Raw genomic sequence first — 14,631 nt, 5'->3', positions numbered from 1 at the left:
GAAAAGAAGAGATCAACTACAGCAAGAGTGTTTTCCTCTTCCATCTGGAAGAAACTTGCTTCACAAGAAAAGTGTAAAAACTCAAGTCAGGAAAAGAAAATTATGTAACTTGTTAAATGTTTTAATTTTCCGCCCTTAAAGTAAAATGTCCTTAAAGTAACAAAGACTAAGTTAAAATATATTGCCTTTCTCTGAAGGAATTGGTTTTGAATTAATTTGGTCTGTCTACTGGTCAGAACAAAAGGTCATGTAGGTGAGCAAATCCAGGTGGAGTTGCCCTCTTAGCACACTCTAAGAGCCAATCCAAATCTGCTGTGTTGTGGGAAAAATTTTAGGACAAAATCCTTCAAATATATGTACCCATATGTATAGGCATGCACACACAACCCAGCAGGCTTTACAGAACTACTGAAAATTTATTACAACTCATCTAAAGAAAAAAAAAATCACATCAGTCAAATCTGATGTGCACAGGAAAACTGGTCACATGCTTATAGTACATAAAATGCAGAAACAATGAACTTCTAGAAAATCCTTTAAATCATACATCTGGAAGAAAATATCAAAAGCCAGGTGATGTGGGCCTTATTTAAATAACCAGGCTTAGAGATCTCTGTTCCTCTGACTCTGGACTTAAGCCGAAATTTTGCAAGGGGGGGTCACAGCAGTCAGTCAGGCTGTTGTTTATAATATAATAAGGTGTTTCTTCTGCTAGGTTTAAGCTTTTAATGAAGATAGCTATCATGTAATTTAGGCTCCAATTGGACTTGTTTGACTTGTTCCTGTGAGAAATCATTTTCCTTGTGTGCTTGTATCTCATTAATACTTCTTGTTCCTAATACAAGATCATTTAACTGAAGAGCTGTGCTAAATGCACTTTCACCTGCATCTATTTAATAATTCTTTATTTCTGCTTTGTAGTTACAGATCCAAATTCCTCTTGTGCAGCCTAAACTATCTCAGTGCTGTTTTCAGCCACGTTCCTTTGAAGAGGAGTCAGGAGAGCAGAACTGCACTCTGAGCAAGTCTGGCCTCTGGTGCAGATGGTTCTCCCCTTTATAGCACCAGTGCGTGCCTCTCTTCAGAAAAACATTAATGGTATATATAAATTAATGTCAGAAGAGTAATTCTACATCAACAGTTTCAGAGGTACCAGAAAGTCTTTTGACTACACTTGGAAGTTGGAAAGGTCTCCTACCTTCTCCTGTGAATCACAGCCCATCAGCAAAGGTCCAACTGAAATCCTGTGTAGAAGGAGCAGGAAAACTGCAGAGTTCACCTCTAACCACAGGAGATTTTAATCTGCTTTTTGTTCTTCTGAAGAAATTTCCTGCTTACAGGGTAGGACTGAACAATGAACACTTACACTAACTAACCTGCTCTAGGAGTGCAAGATCATTACCTGCTACACTTAGAACTGAACAGAGAATTTTGCTTTGCCTTTGCTTTATTATTAAGAATACTGGCTATTGAAGCCTTTCAGGCACAATTTATAGCTTATCCTTTTTAAAAAGAAGTCCACTTTTAATGACAGATGTCATCAGTTTGCTGCCACATTTGGAAGAAGGAAGTTTAGGAGGTTTCATGTGTTCTGTATTTCCAAAGTGACACAGCGAGTCAATGCAAAAGTTCATGTCCTCATTGCAGATATTCCAAAAATTCTACAGCCTATTGCTTCACAACAACAACATCACTCCTCATTTAATCTATACACCACTAAATAGCTCTCACACACCAGTACTGGAAATAAAAGGTAATTAAATCCAGGACTGAAAAAAATATCATGAAGTAAAAAAAAGAATATGAATAAGAATCAATAAGAATCAATACAATTTCATACCTGTATTTTATTTTTTAAGGATTTCAGGATTCTATCCAAACCATAAGGCTAAATTTCACATCATTCTGAATTAGAAAAAATATTATCCTGTTGAATAAAGTCAGAAACAATAACAGATTTACCCAAGGTGATTTTTCAGCTACCAGCACAGAATTTATGCACAGAATTTAAAAGTCCTGATTGTCAATTCTTCCACCTAATCAACAGCCCACTGACACAAATCCTTGACAGATAAACAGATACCACTTAATATTCAAAACAAACCCCAGAATATTTAAATACATAAACAAGCAAACCATCTTAAAGGTAAAGAAATTACAACTACTCAAATTTCAAAATATTTTGACCAATTCTAACCTGTCTCTTTATCCTTTGGATCAGTTAACAGCAACAGTTTGCAAGTAGGATTATTTCGGTAGAGAGGGACAAAACACACACAGGAATCTTCAAGTTTAACCTAAAAAACAAATAAGCCCTGTAGCTCTTTGTACTGCAAAACTCACAACAAGTACTTCATGTATCAGATGCACTTATGACATGTTTTATTGACATGCTTTGCTGACATGCATGGTACAAGCTTAGCACAACACCCTCCCAATCCTCAATCTCAAGGCACTGAAATATACATAATATTCGAATATTATCCATAAGGAAAGTTAATTTCAAAGAAATCAAGCTACTGAAGTTAGTGAAGGCCTTAATGCTGACTTGCCCTGGTTAGTACATAACCTGGCTTTGAACACTGTCACACGCAGACAAATGGTGTTATGAAAGACCAGACACATCAAATGAAAACAAATACAACTTGCACTTCTTACAGCATCCTCCAGCTGAGTACTTGTGGTGTTTTGCAAACAATGAATTAAGCCTCAGGGTACAGGGAGTATCAAAGCATGAGGGCAGTGCCTGGGCAGTTTATCTTCCAGGCACAGCGAGGGTAGATAATTGGCACAAGGTGGTTAAGTTGAAGGCAAAGCTAAAATCAAAATGCAGCTCTCAAGCTTTTGCTCTTAGACTAAACTCCTAAATGATGTGACACATAAACACAAAATTACTGTGCTCAAACAGCTCTATATGCATAGAAATGACGATTTCCATATGAATATTGCAAATGCTGTCATGTAAGTTTAGGTACAGGCAAAGAGCGTGCATGACTTAGCACAGTATGTACTGTACTTTCCAAAATCTGGTCCATTGTGTATGTGTGGGTGTGCCTCTCTCTCTAATTGCACCCATTTGTCAGTTTGCTATGAAACTCTAATCAGTCACGTGTTACATTTAATATTTCTTGGTACATGGAAGAAATATGAATATGGATTATTCAGGATAACAACTCTAAGCTGAAACCAGTGTTCAGTAGTTGATGAGTGCCCGAATCCTGGAAGCATCTATGCAAACACTGGACTTGGGGAGAAAAAAAACCCAAAAAAACCTTGAAAACTGCTTGAAATCTGTATTCATGAGCTTGCCTAACTGGGGAACGACTGGGGATTCAGTCGTTCTTTGCATGCTTCAAACATAACAGCATCAATGTCATTATGGCACCTGGGAGCATTTCCATAATGAAACGGCCAGGACTACTTCCAATGCTGCCATGATTGTTATTTTGTTTGATAAGGTAATGTGCACTTTCACAGGTGTTAACAAGAGCAGCAGGAGCCAAGCATAGCTTTGTGTGTGGCCTGCCAACGGGCTCCCATCCTCACTCAGTAATCCTTGCTATTTGTGTCCTGGATGCTTGTCCAAGCCCTACCAAAAAGAAGTTCTGTGACCCCAGCAAGTGGGCTGACAGCCACTTAACTCCTGCTAAATAATTATTCACTGTTGCCAGTCCTGCCACTTGAAACCTGTTTTAATTCAGATGCAGAAGGGGGAAAAAATGCTTTTGGTAATGCAGCCATTATTCAAACACCAAACCCCTCATCCTGCAGGCTGTGGGTCTATAGCAGAGATTGTTGGCTGGGATGTTCACTGGGAATGGGAGTTTTGCCTTGTTACATTTAAATTATTTTAAATTACAAAACATCAACATTCTTTGAGCTGCTTGTTACAGAATATAAGGAAAAAAAGACAACACAGCAAGAACAGTACCATTACTTATGCCCTTGACTGGCTGACTGCAGATTAGATTAGACCTGAATTAAATGAATGCAAAGAGAAATGTGTTGCTATGAGACTCAAATCAGTCATGTGATATATTTAAGGGCTGTGACAAGCCATAAAATCAAGACAGCTGTGAATCAAAAGCCAGAAGTCCACCTTTAATTGATCTCAGTGTGTGTGGCTATTGCAGGAATACACAGAGCACTGCCTGGGATTTTAACCTCCCCTCCCTTCAACTGGAACAGCAAATGAACCTCTCAAAGTACAAGCAGGCATGGAAGGTAAGGACACAGAAGCCCTAAACTGAGGGATCTCTGCATGTTCAGTCAGTTTGTATTCAGCCCTACAGACTCCACTAGAGGGCATTAAAAGAGTATTTAAACCCTCTTACATTCCCGGCTCAAAGCCGAGGCTGATCCCACCTGGAACAGCATTTTTCTGGAAACTACTGCATATTATTTTCCTAAATTGCAGAAAAGCTACTGTATTCCAAACAGTCATTCGAATGAATTCAATTTCTGCTTTGATAGTACAATAACAGGTACCTCAGCACATCTTTTATGATCTACAAAATGCCAGAATTAAAGGTTTCATGGGTTGACTGCAGTAAAATTTTTAATAGGTCTGTTCAGTCATCTCTATTCCACCCAGGTGTCTTAGGAACAGAATTCCTTTGGGAGAATCCATACTCAAAATTACCAATATAAGTATTGGAAATAATGGAAACAAAAGATAGACTATCATAATGCCTGTGTAAACTGCACAGTAGAGGCAGAATACAGAGCAACACCCAGGTATAAATCTCTATAAAATTCACTTTTGGTTCAGTCCTGTAAGGAGGCAGGTCAAGATGCAACGCTCACCAAAGTACTTCAAACCCTCTTCCACACTCAGAGGGTTTTAGACTTGGAGTTTAAGCTTATCTCTCATTTACAACATGCAAATTATTGGAAATAATGCAAGATTTGCTGATTTTAAGAGATCTGCAGTCCAGCCACAAGTGTACCCCTATTAGCAGATCATGAGCACAACCAACAAACTAATCTGCAAGCATCTAACTTCCAGCATAAGAAACATCAGCCTACTACCTCTCCTCCTCCAGGGATGGAAAAAACATCAGGAGTGGACAATGACTTCTTCAAGAGTTTTTCATAGTACATTTCAGCATCTGCTTGCAGAGCCTCTGGATCTTCTGCTATTGTATCAACCAAGTAAAGTCGACCTGTGATTAAAATAAAACACAAGATATTTTTACTTTTTATACTAAATAAGAAACCTAAGTCTTAAAACCTCAGTTTCCCCCAACAGCTGCTTGGTGTGTCTGGGCTCTTAATGATCTCATTAGAGCCTTTTGTATAATCCTAGTCTAAAATAGTAAGGCTGTATGTTATTTATCTGTATGTTATTTACCTCTTAACATGCAATTTTACAAAGTAGAACCATGACAGCATCAAATCACGCTTGTCTCCTTTGAATTCAACAAGCACAGTCTCAAATTTCTCTAGGTGTAAGTAAATTGCTTTAAAGATGGAAGAGAAAAAAAAAATAAAATTCTTCAAAACACAGTCTGAGTTTAGCACTGTCCAAAAATATAACAGGGAAAGAATTCCAAAGCTTCTATTCTTTCTTAGAAGACTGCCCTTTTTCGGGTCAGTCTATAATCTGTTGTTTGTCATTAACTTTTTCCTTCTCTTTTTTGACTAACATCAGTTGGGGACTTTCACAACAATGAAATAACGTAAAAAATTTACCTACACAAGACTTTCCAAAATAATAACATCATCTTTTATGCAACATAACTTTGAATCCGTGTGACTCAATGCTGGAGGGTATTTGTTAATTGCATGCAAATGTATCTGATGCCTGTTACCTAAATGCAAAGTCCAACCTGGTGTTCCTGAAGAAGCATTAACCTCTTTCTGATGAGGTTACTACTGCCTGGTGGCTCATCACCAGCCCAAGAAAAAGAGTGTGACAGGAGATGTGTTAGCAACCCAAATGGTGTCAGCCACTCTTGTATCACAGGGATGAAACAGCTTCAGTTTGATTCAGTTTGAACCAACAAACTACACCTGCAACTCTTGTAAGCCTCAAAGTGAGGACCAAATCTTCTGCCACACAGTTCTAGTTGGTATCTTAGTTCTGAATCCTCCCTTTTTAAGGATGGTTTGGTCTCACATGGCAGCTCCCTTCGTAAGTTAAATGTGAAATAACTGCACTGATAGCTAAGTAAATGGCTGAGACAAGGAAGAGGCTTAAAAGGATCAGTGCAAAACCTGTCTATACTAAGACTAACAAACTCTGGATCATATACGTATCATATTGAAAATTATACCTTTTCACATAAAAGTAGGAGCATGGGATTTGTAGTACCAGGTCAGACTACTCACCCATGGTCCCACCACTCTCCCTCCAGCAGTGATCAGTATCTGATTCCTCAGCAAAAGGATAAGAAAATAAAAATGCTTTAAATGCTTTAAACACTCTTTTCCTGCCCTTTGCAGTCAACCAGCTTCCATCCTGAGGCTTGGCAGCAAAGCTGGGTACTCAGAATGCTGAAGAGAAGCTACTTTGTAAATGGATTTCATAGTATGTTTGCATGTGACAAGATGGGAGCGAAAAGAACATTGCAACACTGGCAAGTCAAGTCGCATTATAAAATCTCAGGCAGAACTTAAACACCATCGAGCAAAGAACTTATGTCAGGAGAGAAATTAAAGATTATTATTCAAAACTTTAGTAATTCACAAAAGCAAATTTACTAGTAAGTTAATCCTTTACAAAAGAGCAGCATGTAAGACTTGAGTTTAGCACAAAGAAAAATATTTGCCATGCTAATAAATACTGTTCATGAGGCACTGCTTACAAGGCTCCCTCCTGCCACGGCGCAGCCAATGCAACTTAACAGCACAGTCATGTTTTCTCCTCCCTCAACAAAGCAATTAACTTTCTGCTTCATAGTATGCTTGATCTCTAAGGTAACAGGACCACTTGAAGGACGAAATAAGGTCACAGCTTAAATGAGGCATTAGAGGAAACTTCTATATCAATACTTTGCACAGAAGTAATCCTTTCCTTTAAAAAATGCTTTTAGATTTCCAGTGAACTTGTCTTTCTTGTGCAATGCACTGAAAAAGGCCCAAGTGAGTTAGGAGCACACATTCCAATAAAACTGGAATCAAAAAATTTCTTGTGAAGAAAAGAAATGTTGAGGGAGGAGAGAGAGTGAGGTTCCTTTAGGAAGAACATGGAACAGAAGTGTCACTTTAGGTACTCTGGAATGGCCTCAAGAAGTCGGTGGTCTAAGGCTGGCTTTTGTGAACATCCTCTCAAAATGTGCACACACACACATGCACATATCACTCACACTGCTCAGCTGCCATAAGCAGAGCAAAAAACACTTGTTTGAGGTTCTTTTTATGTTAACTGATGTGTTTCCTATTTTTTTCCCAGTATAAAGGTGACTAAATAACATTTGCCCTGCTGTGTATGTCCCTTTTACACTTCTTTTTACACAGGCACAAGAAAAAACCCTCAGAGTCTATCCATAACTATTGCTACTAGGCATTCAACTAAAGCCCTTAATTGTTGCTGGCTCGCAGGATGTTATAAAGGGTGCTAAATCAAATGCAAAATAATCTAACTTTGCTTTAGAATAAAAGCAGTGCTGTTCTCCCAGGAGTACTTCAGTCTGAGGCCAAATCAGCATCTTGGGATATCGAAATTACGATGTTCCAAGGTCGGCCTTTTGACCTAATGGGAATTACAGGATTTTATTTGATTTTGATCTAACCTAGCTGCAACAAAAGAGCACATGGTGGCAGCCACTGTGCCAGACCTTGCCAGCAGCTCCTGTGAGGGGCTCTGTGCACAAAGGGTTACCCGAGTCACAAAAGGGGCCTCCTGCTGCAGCCACAGAGGAGGGACCATAAACCAGGAGAGTAAATTTAGAATGGGAGGCCTCCTGCACCAGAGGGATTCCTGACACCAGGGCTGACATCTTAAACAGCCAAAGCTGCTAAACAAGGTCAAGGCATCCTCGAAGTGGATGGTGTGATAGGGGAGGGGGTGACAGACAGGTACCAGCCTTTGTCATCTGCAGGGCACCGGCTTTCAGGGCGAAGGACACGGAAGCTTTGCAATTCCACAGGGAAAAATTATCTAGAGACAAATAAATGAGAAACCCAACGAGCACATTTCCATTTCAGGCATGCAGAATAGATTTTAAAGCAAAAACTAGCAGCGCATCTGCTTCTCTCTTTTGTTTCCATGGAGCAGTCTGGGCCACATTCTCAAGCGAGGATGTGCAAGTACATCTCCTCTCACTCTGGTGATCTGTCATCAATTTGCACTAAGAATTTGATTTTTTTGAAGTGAAAAGCTACAGCTGAAACCCGCTATAAATACCAGCAGGCACTGTCCATACAACTCAGTCATCTTTAGGAGATTCTACCCTCCAAAACCTCAGCCTAAAACATTGTTCAACTCTGCCAAAAAGCAATAAACCAAGGCCCCTGTTTCAGTCTAGACCCCTAAACTCAGCTTTTTCTACTCCCACTGCTATTCCACCCCTTGTCTCCTCCAGAACAGAGAACTGAATTTCATGAGGTTTCCATCAAGTGGACAAACATCCCCCTTGAAAGGTAAAAGTCAAACAAATTTTACTTCACTTAGGACCCAAAACGATCAGTATGTGGGAATCCAGATACATCTCAACAGCACACACGTGTTCGGCATTATGGGACACAATATTCTACCCTAAACTAGAATTAATTTTTATGAATTAGAGACAGACCCCCAGCATTACAGATCCAGCAAGATCTCATTCTATCAGTTAAAAGTAAGCAGGATGTATTTTTCCATGGGCAAAAGAATACAATCTTCCCAATACAAGAGAAAACACATGGTGCATACAGTCAGATGTGAAACTCTGTAAGTGAAACTACAGACTGTTGTAATGTCCAAAGGTAAAGGATGTACTTCCACCTAATCAGATATTCCGAAGCTTCTTTGAAAAGTTATTTTTGACCATGAAGCCAATGCGTCATTTATTAAAGAGGCATTTCCTAGAACCATGGAATGGTCTGGGTGGAAAGTAACTGTAAAGACCATCTCATTCCAACACCAGGGACACCTGGCACAGGGACACCTTCCACTAGAGCAGGTTGCTCCAAGCCCTGTCCAACCCAGCCTTGGACATTTCCAGGGATGGGGAGCATTTGCTTTCATTGTTAAGAATCTTCTATTCCTGCATTCACTTGTAGCTAATTAATACTGCTCCCTTAAGCCAGCAAAGTCGGTGATGCAGGCTTTTTCCAGACTTGACACACCACTGGTGTGATTAAGATGCACTGAGATATTGCTGGTCCTTCCAGGAAGTCAGACTTGTTGAAATGCCCATTTCAGAGTAAGGGCATTTAGGATGCAGCCAGATTGTAAAGCAAAATACATCAGCCACACCGTAGATGAAGCATGAAAAGTGTTATGTCTGAAGTGAATTAATCATTTATCCTACAACTACTTTTTCATGTTCTACAAACACAGAGAAGGATACTACATGCATCCATTAAGGACTGTATGTTTACAGAAGAGCCATCAGTCACCACAGGACTTGTTTCTGGATTTTGTACATTTGCACAAATTTGTGCGTAATTTTAAATGCAAAAATATGAAAAATACCTCAGTCAGATTTCTGGTGGTGTAGGAACAAGAGGGATAAAAAGAAGTTAATATTTCTACTTTTCAAGTTTCATTATTTTTTAATTCAGTTTTACCACTAATGCTTGCAATAGCAGCACTGGCTTTGTTTATTGGCTTTATTTTCATGCCAATATATTTCACAATTACAACAACAACAAAAAACCAACCAAAAAAAACCCACCAAAAAAAAACCAACTTCAGCAGGTTTTCAAGTGTTTCTGATGATATTCTGAGGGGTTTTGTCCAAGAAGTATTTTTCTTCTTTTTCTTTTTCAACCAAAACCCACTTTGTAATATGAGACAAACATGGTCCAAAACAAAATGACAGTATATCGTGTCAATATTTAGGAGGGAGTGTTGTTGCAGTTAAACCATGCAACTGAGACTAGAGCTCCTAAGATTTATTCTTAACACAGGTGTGTTTTTGTGGCCCCTAACAAATCACTGCATCTTCTGACTGGTTCCTTATCAGTTAAGTGTATGTCTTATCTACCACTTCAAAAGGGTGTGATGCTTTTCTTATCAGTGCCTCTGAAGCTACTATGTATAAGACCAAGAAGTCACATAACATAAATTGTTCTCGGTTCTCCATGGACTGTCAGTGCCATACTACAGAAGCACACCCAGGACAGCGTCTAGGATTAAAAAAATACCTTTTTTGCCCTTCTGAACCATGCACACATGACTGAAGTGCCGTCCCTCACCCTCTCACAGGAGCAGGAGCTCTGTGATAAACAGCAGGGCTTCACATCCACGCTTCTCCTTCCCTTCCCATGAGCCTGAACAACTCCAGGCATGTGGTTTTTGTTAGACAACCGTATTTGTTTAACCTTTCAAAGGAAGGAAGAGGTCTTTGGCACGCTCCTGGGAGTACACGCAGAACCTGACTCTCACATCCTGAATTTAACCGAGCAAATACATGTCAAAAACCCAAATTCTGGTGCAAGTGAAACTGCAGTATCGTAACAGCGCAGCCAGCGGGCGAGCGCCGTGCTGCGGTCTCACAGCAAGGCAGCCCTGCACCACGTGCTGCACATCACCCATGAAAACAACGTCCTCCCCACTGCTCTGCCTTCCCCCACTTCTTACAGGACAAGAGCTCTTGGAATATTCAGGATGTAGGCTTCATGTTCGTATGTTCCAACCCCAAAATTCCATTCATGTATCACTCACTATTCTATTGCAGCTCAACTGGCCAGGACTTCAGGAGACAAACTAAATAGAAGTTTCTGTCTCTAAATATTCTTCAACTGGGGAATTAATAACTGAAGGCAGAAGGGAAAAAATAATCCTAATGCCACTCCCATACAAGAAACCTGTTTGATTAAATAGATGAGTTTAGCTATACATGTCATTACTACAAATTTTGTCACTCAAATGGAAGGCAAACCAAATCCTAGCCATCCCAAACACAGGCTGCTATCCCACTAGCCATGCCATTCCCACAAACACATTTTTAATACTGATTTCAGAAAGGAGAAAAAAAAAAAGCTTTAAGCATACACATATATTTAGCTGGATGTAGACAAGGAAAACACCTTTAATTTTCACACACTTCCATGATCTCTGAACCTTCTGAGCCTGCTATTGCCAGGTCTATAAAACACGTGTTTTTCATTTCCCAAAACTTAAGGTAATCCAAAATTTTTGAAATTTAAAAAAAGAAACAGACAAGGAAATTAAACAATTGATTTAATTATTTAGCTTTTTTCATAAAAATACTTAGCTGAAACCACATGAATTAAAATGTTTTGAAGGGTAGAAAAGCAAGTACTCATTGAGGGCAATCATGAGCGCATACTGAAGGGATACTTCCTCCACTCTAACCTGCACTACTCCCATAATCAAAGTTCCAGCAAATAGGTTCCAACTATATCTATTTCCCCTCAGATGGATCTTTAGCAGCATTACACATACAAATATAAAGCCACATCCAACTCATAGTACAAATAAATTAAAATACATCTGTGTAAACAGGCTACCCCTGTCCTATTACACACACAATGCACATCTGGACTGGCATGTTTAGCACAAAGTTCTAACCCAATGTAATTGAAAAAAGCTGAGGTATTACAGCCCAGAAACAGACTTTACAAATAAAAACTGCAGCATACTGTTAAACCATGGAAGTGCTACCAGCTGTAGCTATGACATATCAGAATTCATTCTTCTGCACATTTAACTTTGTTTTTCACAGAGCTTAGATGTAAAAAAGAAACAGGCAGCTTACAGAATAATTCAGGGGAAAATGCACTGCTGGAGAAAAGGACGATTCAGGATTGTCATTAATTAAGGCTTTAAGGTTCATGTTCACATCAGGTTTTCCAAGGAAATTCTATCAATTGAGTGGGGCTGCTGCTAATACCTCTGAGCTCATGAACATCAGCATGAAGTTCTTAATAAATACTGGTTTACAATCATAAATTCCAAATTTTTGGAATCATAAAATGGTTCAGGTGGAAAGTGACCTTGAAGGTCATCAATTCCCTGCCATGGGCAGGAACACCTTCCACTAGCCCAGGCAGCTCCAACCTGGCCTTGGACACCTGAGGGATGGGACAGCCACAGCTGCTGGCATCAAACTTGTCTTTTCTTGCATATGGAAGAAAAAAAAAATCTAAATTTGCCAATTTATTATTTGTCTATCCCCTAAACAAAATTAAATACACAAGTTTTCCAGAACAACTGGAAGGATTGAAAAGGAAAATGGCAGGAAAGATTCTGTGAACAGCAGCAGATCTTCTATGAAGCACAAGTGCAAACGCAGATAGTGGCAATTCAATCCTTTACAAGGATGGAAGGTAGAAAGGAGGATGCATTGGTCCAAAGTCATCCTGTAACTTGAGTGAAAAGGAGGAAAACAATGACTCCCATTGTGATAAACAAGGAATAGTAAAATGGCAGGAAATGACAACTGAGTTTGACAAATGGTCTAGCATGGAGATTAATCCATCCCATGGGGAGAAGCCAGACAGACCGACAGGACGCGTTCAGAAAATGGCTGTGTTTGAATAATTAACAGTTGTTACTGAAACACACACTGTTACAACCTGGCACCAGGGCTAGGATTTAAGTACCACATCAAATACATTTCCCCATTACTACCATCATGCAAAGGAAGTGTGAGAAACCTGAAGTTACACCACACACAACCCTTAACATCACCTCATACAAATTGCAGCAGTATGTGGCACACCAGGAGTACCTGAAAGCCCTGCTCTGCTATCAGAAAGGACAACATTCCCCAAACAAAGTAGTGATGAAAATATGAGACAGCTGTCTGGATTTTCAGAGATACCAAATAATTGAGAGATACCAAACACCACATCATTTGGGTTGCAAATGCTTTACATCTGACAGGCCTACTGCTCCCACCAGCAGAGAGCATAAGTCTGCCTAAGAAAGCCCAGCAGCCTTTCTCCAAATTACTTGCAAGGGCCAATTTGCACAGCCAGAATAATCTCAAAATGAAGCAATTAATTTGAAGGGGGAGTGGGCCAGGGGGGTAAAAAAGGAAAGAAACAAAACCCAACATCCCTTCCCCCAATAATTTCCACTTTGCTGAATTTATTACATGGCTGCAAATTAACACATCACCTGCACCAGCTATCACAAGGCTGTCTCAGAACTCACTTTAATAAACAGCTGCCAGTAGTGGAGGAAATATGTAAACATCGCTCTTGGTTCTCTGTGCCATTGTGTCAGCTATTCTGCATGTCTTTGAAGGTGCTCCAAAATCAGCATGGCTCTCTGCTTTTCCCTTTTTCTCCTTTTGGGAGGAGGAAAAAGCAGAGAAGGAAAGACAGGCTGGCAACAGAGGGCTAACTCTGTGCTTGCTGTGCTCTTGATAGTGAGGCTCAGTGTGTTCAAATGCAGTTTACACAGGCTCTTCTGTAAGGACAAAAGAAACCACTGCTGGTGGTTAAAAATGCAAAAGGTTTTGATTGCAATTGCTTGACAATCAGCCAAAGATATGACTAGGGGGAAAAACACAGCAAGGCAGCTATGACCAGAATGAAGGAAACAAGGAAAAACACATGGCTCGACTTCAGAGCAGAAAATTGACTTAGGCTTTGCATAAACGACAGCATACCTCCAAGCCTGCCTTATCCACAGTCTGCCTGCAATGGGAACATGCAGGCTAAAAGCAGAGCCTATTAAAAGGCATAATGTTTCTAAACGGCATCTGTTACGTACTAATAAGCATTACTTAAAGGACACAGGCCTTAAAATTGCTACCAAACGTGCACTTATCTGAAACTGCTGCAGGGCAGTCGTTACCACAGTGTCACATGACACCATGGGAATCTGAATAATAGAAAATGTTTTGATTTCGTTTGGCTTGAAATCATTACGCGGGAAAAACACGGGGGCAATTTCTGAGATTTTGAAACTGTGCAACTTCACAGGAGAGAAACACCAGCAAGAATTACATCAGTGGAGCCATTTGCCATCTGTTGTCAGTAATACTATAAAGCCCAGCCACCAGGCAGCAGTTTCAAAGGTTACAAACACAACGTTTTTAAGCATCCACGGACTTCGGGGTAACTGAGCAGGACACAGTTTCCTCCAGGTATGTGCGACCTGAGGGTCTGCCAATCATTCTGCAAAGATAACATGCCAGAGCTGGGAATTGCCAGGCGAGGCGTTTGGAAGTCTCTCAGTATGCAACCTTTACACAATGTGGCAAATACATACCAGCCTCATCACGTAGGTTCCTATAACACACTCACAGCCATAATGCCTGCACACCTCCCACTTGCAAATTGAAACCGGCCAGACTTTCTCCTGTGCTGTTTGTTTTCCCAAACTTTCCCTCAGGGGAAGGAGGGTGTTCACTGAAATGCTACTATGGAAAGGGACTCCGGTTTGTTTGCTGGGGTTTAAGCTGTAGTTGTCCTTTGAGGGAAGTATTTAGAATTTTGTTTCCTGATTTCTTTTCTTTCTAGGCCATAACTATATGTTCATGTTAAAGACAGCAAGGTTTC

At 40.0% G+C, this 14,631-nt stretch overlaps 1 protein-coding gene across 2 annotated transcripts in view; it reads right to left on the bottom strand.

The window, feature by feature from the left end:
• LOC136366953 (protein FAM169B-like) overlaps positions 1–14,631 on the bottom strand; it is a 36,275-nt gene that overhangs the window by 19,114 nt on the left and 2,530 nt on the right. Inside the window, exons 2-3 of one of the 2 annotated variants that reach the window (XM_066328271.1) lie at positions 5,032–5,165; positions 2,198–2,297 (exon numbers count right to left, since the gene is read on the bottom strand). In XM_066328271.1, coding sequence (XP_066184368.1) covers positions 2,198–2,297; positions 5,032–5,165 — 234 coding nt within the window. The remainder of the gene's footprint in view (positions 1–2,197; positions 2,298–5,031; positions 5,166–14,631) is intronic. The other variant, XM_066328272.1, reaches the window with a different exon arrangement.

The sequence above is a fragment of the Sylvia atricapilla genome, chromosome 13, assembly GCF_009819655.1.
Source record: "Sylvia atricapilla isolate bSylAtr1 chromosome 13, bSylAtr1.pri, whole genome shotgun sequence".
Classification (NCBI taxonomy): Eukaryota; Metazoa; Chordata; class Aves; order Passeriformes; family Sylviidae; genus Sylvia; species Sylvia atricapilla.
This window is presented reverse-complemented; position numbering and strand designations above follow the sequence as displayed.